The 13,385-nt window shown below is 68.3% G+C and overlaps 1 protein-coding gene across 1 annotated transcript; it reads right to left on the bottom strand.

The window, feature by feature from the left end:
• Nucleotides 1-2,501: 2,501 nt before the first annotated feature.
• PLD4 (phospholipase D family member 4) lies at nt 2,502-8,597 on the bottom strand. The gene is given in 13 exon segments (XM_036014247.1): nt 2,502-2,773; nt 3,038-3,134; nt 3,215-3,380; nt 3,490-3,602; nt 3,604-3,630; nt 4,261-4,461; nt 4,878-5,005; nt 5,308-5,428; nt 5,586-5,711; nt 5,713-5,770; nt 6,340-6,515; nt 6,795-6,857; nt 8,485-8,597. Coding segments are annotated over 13 exon segments (1,506 nt in total). The 5' UTR covers nt 8,512-8,597; the 3' UTR covers nt 2,502-2,570.
• Between the last annotated feature and the right edge of the window lie 4,788 nt (nt 8,598-13,385).

The following is a 13,385-nucleotide window of genomic DNA, read 5'->3' as shown; positions in this document are numbered from 1 at the left end:
CCCGACCCGCAATAAAGGAGGTGATGAACCGCAGTGCCTGCCGCGAGGGCTTTTGTCCCGGGAAGCGCCGCCCCTCACCCCACGCAGCCCCGCCCCCGGGCTCCCTGGTGGGCAGACTCAGGGCGAGTCTGGGAGCGGTGGTCCAGCGACCCCCATGTGGGTCCAGGCCCCTGTGGACCAGCACGTGGGAGACCACGGCCAGGTGGGGGGGCACAGACACGCACCCCACCCAAGCCCCAGTGGGACGGCACAGAGAGAGGGGCCAGGCCTGCGGGGGGGCGGGTCCTTGCCCTCTCAGAAGCTTCCCTCTCTGCAGCCCACAGGGAGCAAGTCCACTCGGGTGGCGGAGGAGGGGCAAGGGGCTTCCTGCAGTGGCCACGGCTCCCCTGGGCTCACGGGCAGACGTGTTCTGAGGGGCCTGGCCCGAGGGGGCCCGGCCCACAGGCTCTGCCTTGCAGGACTGCTGCTCCCGGGCTGGGGAGCAGTGGGGACTGGAGGCGGAGGGGGGGCGTGGTCCCCCGGGGCCGGAGTTCGGGTCTGGAGGGGAGGCCAGGTCCCTCCCCGCGCCCCCATGGGCTGCCGAGGGCATCCAAGTGAGGGGGCGTGGACCCTTCTGGAAGGTGAGCTGACACCAGGTCCCTGAGTGGGTCATGCATGAAGGGGGCGTCCAGTGGGGTCTTGGCCATGCCCTCCAGCCCCCAGGTTCCCTGCCTCCTTGCCTGGCCTCTGGGGGGCGCCCCACCAAGGGTACGCTGGGGGTGCCGCCTGGCTTCAGGGGTTTTCATCCCGCTGGGAACCCCGAGTCGAGGCCCGAGATGCGGGGGCCTCAGTCCGGAGGCCGCAGGGGCCAAGGCCCGCCCCCTGGTGTCGGCTGTCTGCCCGTGTAAGAAACCACCACACACCGGCCGGCTAAACAACACACGTTTATCGCCCCGATTCCGCGGTCAGGAGCGCCAGCACTGCTCAGCCGCCCCCCGCAGGGTCCCCCGGGCTGTGACCCCAGGTGGCAGCAGCGGGACCGCGGGCCCCTCTCCAGCCCTGACTGCGGAAGGAGCCTGCTTCCGAGCTCGCAGGGTGGGGGGCGCCCGGGGACGCAGCCTCCACGTCCCACCCGGGCAGCACACGGGCCGTCAGCCCGCCCGCAGGGGACACTCCCCGCGGTTACCCCCCTGTGTCCCCTCCCCCTCTGTGCACGGCGTCAGCCACAGGCAAGGACAGCAGCACTCGCTGCCCCCCAGGGGCGGGGCTCACGCGGGGCGGGGCTTACGCGGGGCGGGGCTCACGCGCCCCGGGAGCCGCCCCACCGAGGGCCCCGCGGGGCCTCTGCGTCCTCCTTCCTCCGGGTCTCCTGTGGACCGGGCTGTGCTCTGGAGCAGACCCCGAGGCTGCCACCAAGGTGTGACCACCAGGTCCCCTGCGCGCACAGGAGGCCTAGCGCTGGCTGAGCGCGCGCGGACCGCCGGGGGCGTCTGCTCCGGGACAGGATGGGAGGCGCTGGCCTGGTGCCGCTCTCGAGCGGGCCGGCTCCCAGACGCCCCAGGTGCCTCCGGGGGCTGCGTGGGTCCCGGGACCCCCTCGGGCGCTCACACGTTGGGGCGGGGAGGCAGGCTGGCTCCGGGGAGCCTCGCCCCAGACGGGGAGGCTGGTGTATGAGACACCCAGCACCAACTGACCGGGCCCCCCACCCCGGGGCAGACCGCACGGGGCGGGGCCAGGAGGGGGCCACCCGGGACATGGGAGAGCCGGACCCTGGCACCCACTGGCTCACTCCCTCAGCATCCTGTGACCCTCAGCCCCCGAGCCAGCCCTCAGCTCCACAGCCTCAGGCGGCCGTGGGGGCCCCCCAGGCCAGGTGGGCTCGCAGCCCGAGTGCTGCCTGAGGGCTGGGGCCGAGCTCGGAGCTGGCTCTGCAGGGTGGCCCCTGGGGAGGGTGGGCTCCCAGGGGCTGCGTCCAAACCCCACCCCAGCCCGGTGTTCCCGTGCCCCCTCAGTCCCAGGTCCTCTCTGCTGCTGCCCGGCGGCCCCCAGTCCGGGGCCCCACTCCGCGACCCTGGCCAGCAGGCACCCATGGGCACGGGGCTGGTCCATGGCTCCTGCCCCCACCCAACGGCTCTGGCATGCGGCCCCCAGGGCCCCCTGGTGGGGCTGGGCCCCGTGAGAGTCAGGGGCCCCCATGACCCACGAGCGCCCCCTCGCCCGCTGCCGGGTGCACTCCAGCGCAGTGTGGACTCCAGCCCCGGCCGGACGCACACAGAGAGACGGGGGGGGGGGGGGGTGCTCGGAAGGCCCCTCATGTGGGCGGGGACTGCAGTTGGGGCGGGCAGGTGCGCAGAGGCCTCCGGGGGCTCCCTTGGTGGGGGGCGGGGGCGTTGAGGGGCTGTATCTGGGGAGGAGGGGACAGCGAACAGTTCGCTCCGCTGCCCTGGGCCAGGGCAGTCTTGACCCTGACCGTGGCTTGTGCGGGAGGAGCTGCCTGGAGCCCGGACAGGGGGCCGGGGGTGGGGGGCCTGGAGGGGAGCAGCGCCCACCAGGGGCGCGGGTGGGGGTGGGGGTGGGGGTGGGAGGGGGCCTCAGTCCTGCCACATGCAGTCCTGGCCCGGCGCCTGTCCGTCCAGGCCCACGGCGTAGGGGGAGCTCCAGTCTCGCTCGAACAGCTGCCGCAGCTGCTCCTGCACGGTGCCGCGCCCGGGCTCGCCGGCCGGGGCCCTCTGGCTGACCACCAGCCCCACGCCCGAGGTGCTGCTGAAGTAATCTTCTGACCAGTTGGAGGTGCCTGGGGGTGCAGGGCAGAGACGCTGGCTGGCTGACCCAGTCCTGTGGGCACTATGACGGCTGGGCGGCTGTGTGGTCCTCAGACGGCGCTGAGACCCCATCCGAGGCCCCTCCGTCCTCCGGCCCGAGAGCAGTGCCCCCACCAGCCCCCGGGCCGGTCCCTCCCCATGGGTGTGGGTGGCCTCGGTGCCCTCACTCGGGGCTGCTGCCGACACCCAGGGGCCCCCGGGCCGCCCCTGCCGCAGATCCCCCCGCAGCCGCTCACCGATGTAGGCCGCCCTCTCTGTGACCATGAACTTGCTGTGGTTCACCCTGCTGAACGGGATGTTGGAGTGGTTCCCCACGGGCACGATGAAGACTTTCTTCGGGGGCAGAGAGGAGGGGGTGTCACAGAGGAGGGGGGGCCGCCTCCCCCCGCCGGGCCCCGGGTGGGGGTGCTCACCACGTCCACGGAGATGCCGGCCTCGGGGTCGCTGAAGGCCTGCAGGGACCGCAGGTAGGGGAACATCCCGGGGTCCGTGTGCAGCCAGCAGCTGACCAGCAGGCGCACGCGCACGCCCCTGCCAAAGGCCGCCTCCCGCAGCGCGTTGTCCAGCGCCGGCCAGTACCTGGGGCAGCTGGGCAGGGTCCGGGCCCTGGGGTCAGCCGGGGCCCGGCCGGCCAGGTCCGGGCAGGAGGGACGACAGGCGGGCGCGGCCCTCGGGCCCCGGGCCCTACCTGGCGGGGCGGGTGAAGCGGGTGGTGGGGAAGTAGTCCATCACCGAGACGTAGAGGAACTGCCGGGCCCCCCGCATCACGGCCAGCAGCGCGTCCAGGTCCCGGGTGCGGCCAGTGCGGGCAGAGCGCAGGCGGCGACGCCTGAGGGAGGGGCAGAGAGGCCCCTGCAGGCGCTGCCCCTGTTCCGAGCCCCTTAGCTCCCTGACCTGGGGCCCTCGTGCAGCCCTCCCTCCGACCTTTGGGGCCCAGGGGGGAGACCGAGGTGCTGCCTGCAGAGGCCAGAGGGGGCGGGGCCGGCCCTGGCCACCCCGAGAAAGACAGACCCAGTGCCAGGCAAGGCTGCCCATCTGCTCTGGGCGCCCTGGGCCGAGTCCCTGCCCAAGACCCCAGGTCTTGGCCCTGGACTGGCCACGTGGCTGGGGGGCTACACCCAGAGGGAAGGGCGCCTGCTGGGGCCACGGTCGGCCCGCCCAGCTGCCTCCCTCCCCTGCACAGTGACGAGATCTCGGGGTGCACTGGCCTCACACGGCCTCCCTGGCCCCAGTGGAGCCCCTCACCCCCGGCTGGCACTGCACTCGGGGACCCCCGAGGCACCCCCTGGCCGCCTGTCTCTCCTGTGGGCGGTGAGGGCTGCATCCTGTGTTGGAACTGGGCCGGCCTCTCCCCCCGACACCGCGGCCGTCCAGGGTGCTGGGCCAGGGCTGCCTCCCCGAGGACCCACGGGCCCTGCGGTGACTGCCGGGTGCCCTGAGGGCCCTGCCGGCCGCTCACCGAGAAGTAGGCTGTGGTGTGCACCCCGTCAAAGCGGGTGTAGAGGGGCTGGAAGCGGTTGATGTGGGTCGAGAAGTTCCCAGGCCAGTGCTTGGGCAGCACAGCTCTGGGCGCCCCCAGCACCCAGTAGGTCTGGAAGGTCTTCTCCAGGTCCCGGGCCAGGCGGCTGCAGTTGTAGATGACCGCGCCGAGCTCCTTCACCTGCAGGGGGCAGCAGCGGTGGCCAGGGGCGCGGTGCAGGGGCGCGGCGGCACCACCACCGCAGGAATCCCTAATGGGCAGGGTGCGGGGGCCCTGGGGCGCGGCGGCCAGAGGGTCCGAGTGATGGACGTCCACCACAGAAACACGGCAGGACGGGGAGGAAAGGTGAGGGTCAGCGCTGGCCGGGACCCCGGGAGTGGCGTGGGCCCGTCTGCCTCGGCGGGGTGAGCTCGTGGCGGGCGGCAGCCTGTGACTCGGGGAAGCAGCTCTCGGGGGCCCCGCTGCGCCGAGACGATGCCGTGGCTGTGTCACCCAGGCTTCCCCCTGGTGGCGGCAGGGGGCCCCGGGAAAAGCCCCGAGTGTGGGGTGGGGGCGCGCTCCTGGAGGGGTCTCCCCTGCCGGGCCGCGGGGCTCACCTGGCTCAGGGACCGCCAGTCCATGTTGGCACTGCCCAGGTAGACGTGAAGCCCGTCCACGACCCAGAACTTGGAGTGCAGGACGCCGCCGGTGAGCCGCCCCATGGGCACCCGGCGCACCTGGGCACCTGGCCGGGGTCGGGGGTTGGGGGGGGGACAGGGTGAACCGGCTTCCCGGGAGCCTCATGGCCCTGCCGTCTGCTAGGTCGGTGCTGCTTTGCGGGTGGGGAAACTGAGGCACGGACTGGCCCTGGAGCCGCCCCGTGCCGCCCGCTGCCCCCCACAGGCCGTCACCCCATGCTGTGCCCCGCAGACGGCGCCCTGGCTCTTCGAAGCCCAGCCCCGTGGAGCTGCCTGGAAGCGGCTCGGGCCGGCACCCGCTGGTCCGCCCACGTCCACCCCCGTGTGGGAGGGGCGGGCGGGCACCCACCTCGGGCTTCCAAGGCCTTGAGGTCGGTGGAGTTCCTGACCAGCGTCGGGTGGCTGGTGGCCACCGCCAGGGAGACGTTCCTGTCCAGGAGCTGCTGCAGCTTCCGCAGGAGGGCCTCGCCCTGCGGGCCCAGAGCAGCGGTGGGCAGCGGCCCCAGGCGGCCCCCCCCCCCCCGCCCCCACCACGAAGGGCCCTCCCTGGCCGCCCCAGCCCAGGGGCGGAGTGGTGGGCGGCCCTGCTCCCCGGGAGGAGGGGCGGGGGCGGGGGGGGGGGCGCACCAGCTGGGCCGAGGTGTCGTTGGCCCCGATGTCGGGGCCCGTGAGGGACCAGTAGTAGGAGGCCACGTGCACGCTCTCCTGGGCGGCGTCCAGCAGCTGCTGCCAGGCCTGGGCCAGGGGCTGGGCAGGACGGGCTGCCGGCCGCGTAGGGCAGGTCCTGGGGGGTGCTCTCCACCAGGAGCAGCCTGCGGCGGGCCCGAGCGTGAGGCTGCCGGCCCGCCTCCCGGCCCCGCTCGCTCCATCCGCGTCCGCGCCCCAGACCAGAGGGATGAGGCGCCCCGGCGGGGCCCCGGGTGGGGGCTCAGGGAGGGGCGGCCGCCTGCCAGAGCCCCACAGGCCCGCAGCAGCCGGGGGTGACAGCGGGCAGCCGGCCAGGGGACGGCCTGAGCAGGCCCGATGGGGGGCCCGGGCCCCGACCCAGTCAGAGCCGCTGCCCGGGGAGCCTATGGAGCTGGCGTGGAGGCGCTCGGGGGCGGCAGGGTCGGCCCGGGGAAGGCAAGTCCCCGTCTCCACCCGGGGGGGCCGGGAGGGTGTCACACCTCGGCCCTGGGGGGCGGGGGCGGGGAGCTCGGTTCACCCACCTTGTCCGAGCCCCCCGGTGGGCCCACCCCACCCAGCCCGGGACCCTCCCTCTGGGCTCCAGTCCCTGGAGCCTGCGTCTTCGGAGAGGAGCTGGCACGGGGCTTCCGGTGTGGGGCAGGGGTGCCGGGACACCACAGCCCAGGGCTGAGGCATGCCCCGCGGGCTCACTCACCGGCAGGAGTCCGGCCCCTGGCGCTCCCCTCCCAGGGGTTCCCAGGCCGGGTGGGGGCCGTGGGCTGGGGACCTGGCGGACTGCCGCTGGCCCCAGGCGGGCAGATGGGGCACTTGCCACAGGAGGTAGATGAGAGCCACGCCACTGAGCCACAGCACGGCCAGTGTCCCCAGGTCCTGCAACTGGAGGAGGTGTCACCGAGGGGTCCCCGCCCCCTGGGAGGGCAGGCCTGCCCCTGCGGGGGTGGGGGGGCGCGTGGGCTGGGATGAGGCCCGCCGAGCTGGCGAGGCCGGGGGGCCACGTGGTCATCGGCCGCCCTCCCAGGTCCCACACGACAGCAGCGCGTGGGCCAGGGCTGGGCGGCTCTGTGGCCGGGGTGCCCCCGAGGGTCCCTCACAGCTCTGCCCACGGGCCCTGTGAGGCCGCCCCACCCCTGCCCCCAGCCCCAGACCTACCATGCCCAGCTCTCTGCTCCGTGGGCTGGGGGCCAGCAACACTCTGCGTGGGGGGCTCGGCACCTGCGTGGGGCGGCCCCATGTCACCCGCAGCCCTGGCCGCAGCGCACAGGCAGCTGGGCGCTGGGGGCACGCCCCCCGCCCCCGCTGTGGGCATCCTGCCGACACCTGCTCGAGCCCCCGGGGCCTCCCCCTGCCGCCCGAGGTCCCACCCGTGTGCGCCTCCACCCGCTGCCCCTGCCACGGCCTCTGGCCGGTGGGCGGTGGACCCTGGGGTGGGGGAGCCCCTGGCTGCTTTGCTAGTGCACGTGCGTGTCTGTGTGTCTGCATGTCCGTGTGTCTCTGTGCACGTGTCTGCGTGTGTCCGTGTGTCCGTGAGTCCGAGTCAGGGCTGGCTCTGTGTCTCCCCTCTCTCGGCCCCCTCGCGGCGGGTGTCGGGCGGCAGAATCTCAGTTCCGTGTTCCGGCCACAACCGCAGTGAGCGCCAGAGTCGGTTCTGCTTTCGAGCTCGCTCTTGCTCTCGCTCTCGCTGCCGCCCTATAAATAGCCACTTTCCTTCCCCGCCAGCCCCCCTAGCCCCCGCCCTGGAGCTGCAGCCAGTCCTCATCCTGCAGGGGAGGCACCACTGGGAGACGGACAGGGACCCAGTGTGGGCCCAGCCAGGGCCCCCCTGTGCTCTCGGGGGGCTGTGGGCTGGAGTAGGACCCTCGATGCTGCCTGGGCCCTGGGCTGCACGGCCTGCCTGGGACCCAGACCAGGAGCCCCAGCTCCGCCTCGGGCCCCTGAGGGCCCTCTGAGGCTGTGCCCCCATGGGACACCTGCTCTGACTTCGCCCAGGGCAGGGTGGCCACAAGAGCTGGACCCGGGGTCTGCGCCTGCCCCGAGCCACAACATTCCGGGGTGGAACCCAGAGCAAGACAGGGGCCCCTGCTAGAATCCCCGAGGGCGGGAACCCTCCCTCCAGGAAGTGCCCCCCGAGGGCCGTCAGGGCCTGGCAGCCCGGAGCTCGGGCCGGCCAGCCCCCCTCCCAGGGAGGGTGCGGGGCACAGCACCAGGCCCCCAGGCCCCGGCCTCTCAGGGCAGGGCAGGGCAGGGCAGGACAGGTCGTCAGAGTGACAGGGCGGGGGTGGGGAAGAGGCCACCAGGGACGTCCCTAGGAGGCTCCGGACGCTGCACCACACACCACACGTGCGGCCGGCAGACAGGCAGGTCGGGGCTCAGCCCGTCTGGAGCTGCCCGAGGCACCGCCCGGCCGCCTGCCCCCAGCACATGTGGTCTCCCGCTCAGGGCCACTGGGAACTCCGTGGGAACGGGGGCGCCGGCCAGCAGGGCGGCTGAGGCAACTGAAGCCCTGTGTGCTCCCTGCATCCCCGGGGACCCCCTGTGCCCCTCAGATGGGCTGCTGTTTGGAGAGGGTGACCCACTGGTGCTGGTACTTGGGGTTATGATGAACTGAGAGGCCCCCTCCCCGGGGACAGCTGGCCCCCAAACCCCGTGTGGGGCCGTGGGCCCTGCAGGCGCCAGAGGTCTCGGCCAAAGGTGCAGGACACCTGCCCTTGTGGTGCGGGGCCTGGCTGGGGGGCCCGGGCTGGGGGAGGCCCACCAGGGACCCTGGGGAGGGTCGGGCGGTGTGCAGGCTGAGCTGCGTCTCTGTGGCACTCTGGGCCCTGCCCTGGCTCACGGCACTCACCTCTGCGGGTCCTGCTTTGACACCCATCTCGGCTCCAGCCAGGCTGCGGCCCTCGGCTCTCTGGGCTGGCTCCCCGGCTGCCTCCAGCCCGCCCACCTGCCTCCTGTCTGCAGCTTCCCCTTCGGTTACTTCCTCTTAGTCCTGAGAACCCCCCTCCACGCTCCCGGCAGATGACCTCTGGAGCAGGGTCAGCCAGTTCAAGGGCGGTGCTGAAAACTTCCACTCGAGAAAAATCACTCTTCCCGGCACTGCCCCAGGTGGACGCAGTCCCGGCATGGACCTGTGTATCAGCAGGGTTAGTGCAGACCCAAGGACCCCGGGAACCGAGGTGCAAGAGTGCTCATTTCTCTCTCACACTAACCAGGGTCAGGGACTGGTGGTCTAGAGATGGTGTTGGCCCCACGGCCGTGGGAGCTAGGTCCCTCCAGCTCTCAGCTGTTCCCAAGGGTTGGCCTGCAGCCTCATGGCCCCATAACAGCTGCTTGAGCTCAGCCATCACCTCTGTGTTCCTAGCAGAACAGAAGGGCTACCCCAGGGACTTCCTGGAAGTCTCCCAGGGCACTTTTACGTATGTTTCATGATCAAAACTCAGTCACAAAAAAATTAAAAAATAAAAATAAAACTTAGTCACATGACTGTATTTAGCTGCAAGGGATGCTGGGAAATGGAGACAGGTAGGAACTCCATCCCGGAGAGAGCAGGGGGTTGCTCGTCGGCCTGTCGGACAAGGCAGGCCTGGCCAGAGGTCGCCAGTTCTCAGCCCCAGCAAGGGGCACTGCCTCCCCCCAACCTCCAGTGGGGGCTCCCTGAACTCAGGACCCTGTGGCCCTGCAGACTTCACCTTCAGAAGAGCCCTCTCACTTTGAATAAGGCCGGGACCCCCCAGCTCCCCCTTGTAAGCTCCCACTCAGGGCAGGGGTTGCAGGGGGCCTAGTCCAGGGTGCCAGCCTGGGGTGGCCACCTGCCCACCGTTCACGTGGGCGGCAGCTCCCAAGATCAGTGTCCACAGGGGGTTCAGGGGCCGGGGTAGGGTGGCCTGGGATGGGAGTGGAGGATGGTGGCCTCCGGGTCCCTTCATGTGCTTCCTGGGCCTGCTGCCCGCTCTGGCCTCAGGGTCATCTCCAGGACCCAGTCTGCTCGGCCTGGGCTCTCTGGCTGGGTGGCAGGGCGCCTGCCCCGGTTTTCTCTGTTGACGGACATGCGGTCCTCACCCTCCAGGGCGACACCGGCACGAGCTCACACGGCTCCACGGGAGCCCAGCAGGGGGCAGCACCAGCGTCTCAAGGTCGCAGGCCAGTGACTGGCCGTGGCGGCACCGAGCACGTGCCCGTGCCGGCCGGCCCAGGGAGGCCCTGTTACGTCTTTGGCCCGTTTTTAGACCCAGTCACTGAGTTTTTAAACATAGATTTAGAGGAGTTACTTACTATTCCAAGTCATAAGTTTTAGGGTGAGCAACACGTTCCCCTACTTACTTCCTCCCTTTCCCTGGTGTTTTAAGAACATTCTCAGGTGTGCAGAAAGTGGGGGGCGGGGGGCAGCACTGTGAGCTACCACGTGTTCGCCACTTAGATCCCCCCTCGGACGCCCACACCTGCTTCCTTGCCATTTTTGCTGAGGGATTTTAAAGGAGGGTACAAAGGACACTTCGCCCCTGACTGCTAGAGTTTCATTCCCGAACACACACATCTCTTACAAAATCACAATGCAGTGGTCACTCCTGACCAAGTCAGTTACCCCTGGATTTTATCAGATTCTCACAGAGCTATGATTATTGTTATTTTAAGCCCATACGTTACGCACCTGCCCCAGCTGCTGTAGCTCAGTGGATTGAGTGCCGGCCTGTGAACCCAAGGGTTGCTAGTTCGACTCCTAGTCAGGGCACGTGCCTGGGTTTGGGGCCAGGTCCCCAGTAGGGGGCGCATGAGAGGCAACCACATACACATATTTCTCTTCTTCTCTTCCTCCCTCCCTTCCCCTCTCTCTAAAAATAAATAAATAAAGTCTTTTAAAAATAAATCTCTTCCTCCCTCCCTTCCCCTCTCTCTAAAAATAAATAAATAAAATCTTTAAAAAAAAATAAGTTACATACTTTATAATTATTTTACCTGGTCGGGATATGTTTAGAATTACCCACTTTCACCAATTTATCTACTCACATTTTTTGCTTTATTTCAGCCCCTTCCTCTGTGACCACTGTCCTTCCTGGAATACTTCCTTTAAAACCAGCCAGAATACTAATTTCACTGAGTACAAAATTCTTTTTTTTTTAAGATTTTATTTATTTATTTTTAGAGAGGGAAGGGAGGGAGAAAGAGAGAGAGAGAAATATCAATGTGTGGTTGCTGGGGGCCATGGCCTGCAACCCAGGCATGTACCCTGAATGGGAATTGAACCTGCGACACTTTGGTTCGCAGCCCGCGTTCAATCCACTGAGCTACGCCAGCCAGGGCTGCATACAAATTCTTGATTGTCCATTGTCTGCCGTGACTGGGGGTCAGCGGCCGGCTTTCAGTAACAGGAAAGTGTCTCTAACTTCATCGGCCAGGGTCACGTTTCTGGGATCTGAACCCTCGACCGGCAGAGTTCCCTCCGGAAACCCGAGGGCTCCAGGTCCCACTGCTGCTGTCGAGGGACCTGCTGCCTCGGCTTTGCAGGGACGCTGTCCTGCCTCTGTGGCTTCTGTCTCTGCCGCCCTCCCGCGCTGCCTGGTGGACCTGGGTGTTGCTCCGTGTTTTAACCACGCCCCCCGGCACACATGGAGCTTCTCGAGCCTGTGGGGGCGTGTTCCAGCCTGCGGGGCCGTTGGCACGGAGAGCCAAGCACTGGGCTGCCTTGAACACGAGAATCCATCGTCCCAGTTCTAGGGGCCAGAAGGCCCGGTCGGGCGCAGGGCTCCCTCGGAGGGCCATGAGGGGCCAGCTCCCAGCCTCCCTGCTCATCGCGGGCACCCCAGACGTCTGTGTCTGCGACCGCAGCCCCCCTCCCTGCAGGGACCCCGGGCGCCCTGTCTCGGGGTCTACGCTGATGGCCTCCTCCCAACTCGGTCGCCGGCGAGTCCTTATTCCAAGTAAGCTCACATTCGAAGGACGGGCACTTGGGCTTCAACACCTTTTGGGGGGACACAGCCTGACCCGGAGCACACGCGCGTCCTGGCGCTGCCCCCCCCGGGGCCCCCTGCGCCCACGGGCTGCCCCCACGTCCCGTTTCCGTGTCCCCTCACGCTGCGCTCCGGGTGCTCCCGCTCAGCTCCCGTGCGGTGGGCCGACTCACGGTCTGGCCGTGTGCCGCCCACTCGCCACCTCTCCCCCGGGATGTGTTTTCAGGACTTTGTCCCCAGTCATTCTAGTTCCCAGGGTGATGCTTGTCCAGCCCTAACCAGCTCCGTTTTATTTCTTTTCGCCTTTTCAGCACCTTTTCGGCTTCAGTTTTACTTGGGCTGTGCCGGGGTCGCCCGCGGTGTGTTTCCGACTCCTGGCAGCGGCTCCCGTCGGCTGAGTGGGCCCGGAGGCATCTCTCCACAGGTGACGTGCGTTCGCCCCAGCAGGAACCAGGGGTCGCTGCCCACCTGGAGCCACTTGGCATGGGAATAGAGAGCATGAGAGAGGCCCGGGGCGTGGGCCCGTGCCCACGCGGAGGGTGGCGGGAAGCTGAGAACGGCATCCGAAGAGGAAGTGGGCGAGACTTCGCACAGCTGGTGCCGGGCACACCACGCCGCCAACCCCAGGAGTGCGGCTCGGTTCGACAGAGAGAAACACAGACCCGGTGTGGGTCTGTGAGCTGATCGGGAATGGAAGGGGAGAGGAAGAAAGAACGGGAAACCGACCAATAAACATAAAGTAGTAAGTACTAAACAACAGCAGAAACGAACGAAACAGAAGTGTGTGATACGGAAAACCCACAAAACCGAACGTCAGGCCGATGCAAAGTGCAGTGAAGCCGGCGACCAGGCCAGACTGGGTGGGAGGGCGGGTGCGCCAGGGCCGCCCAGCGTTCCCAGGCCCCAGGAGGCCAGCAGCGCACGAGGCACCGACGTCCAGCCTCCTCCGTCGCCAGGGACGCACATGGGGGGTGGGGCGGGGACTTTCGAGTGTGCGCCGCGGCTGCCTACACACCGCACGCCTGTGTAACCACCACCGAGGCCAAGGCGGGGGACAGTCCCTCGAACACCCTCTCGGTCCCCGCTTCCTTCCAAGAGGGAACCCAGACGGGCACCTCTGCTGTCACACTTGTCACGCGGCACTCGGACTCGGGCGTTGGTGACACCTGCTGTTCGCCAGAGCGTGCGGAGCCCGAGTTCTTTCTGATGGCTCTGTGCTCTCGGGGCACGGATGTGCCAGAAGGGACACCCCCTCTGTGGGGGCTGTGCAGGTGCTTCCGGGGGGGGGGTGCGTGGCAGGGCCACTCTGGGCCCCTGCCCGTGGCCTCCGTGGCCGAGTGTGTGCCGTCCTGGGTTGGACAGAGCAGGGCCCTCGGTTGGCTCAGCAAACGCCACTCGACTGACCAGCTGGGTGGGCACTCAGGCTGCAGCTGATCCGACAGGTGCCGTGGCGCCTCATGGTGCCGCCACGCCCTTCCCCCACCACGTGGCCACGTCGTCACTGGCCACTCTGGTAACCTGCAGTCAACCACCCATTCACGTCCTTTGCCTACTTTTCCGTTGGGTCGTCTCCCTTTTTATGGCTTGATACAAATTATTTATTTATGTATTTATTTTTAAAGATTTTATTTATTTATTTTTAGAGAGGGAAGGGAGGGAGATAGAGAAACATCCATGTGCGGTTGCTGGGGGTCATGGCCTGCAACCCAGGCATGTGCCCTGACTGGGAATTAAACCTGCGACCCTTTGGTTCGCAGCCCGCAGCTCAATCCACTGAGCTACGCCAGCCAGGGCTCACAAATTA

The sequence above is a fragment of the Phyllostomus discolor genome, chromosome 1 (genome assembly GCF_004126475.2).
Source record: "Phyllostomus discolor isolate MPI-MPIP mPhyDis1 chromosome 1, mPhyDis1.pri.v3, whole genome shotgun sequence".
Taxonomy (NCBI): Eukaryota; Metazoa; Chordata; class Mammalia; order Chiroptera; family Phyllostomidae; genus Phyllostomus; species Phyllostomus discolor.
Note: the sequence above shows the minus strand (reverse complement) of the source record. Positions and strands in the feature narration are given on the sequence as shown.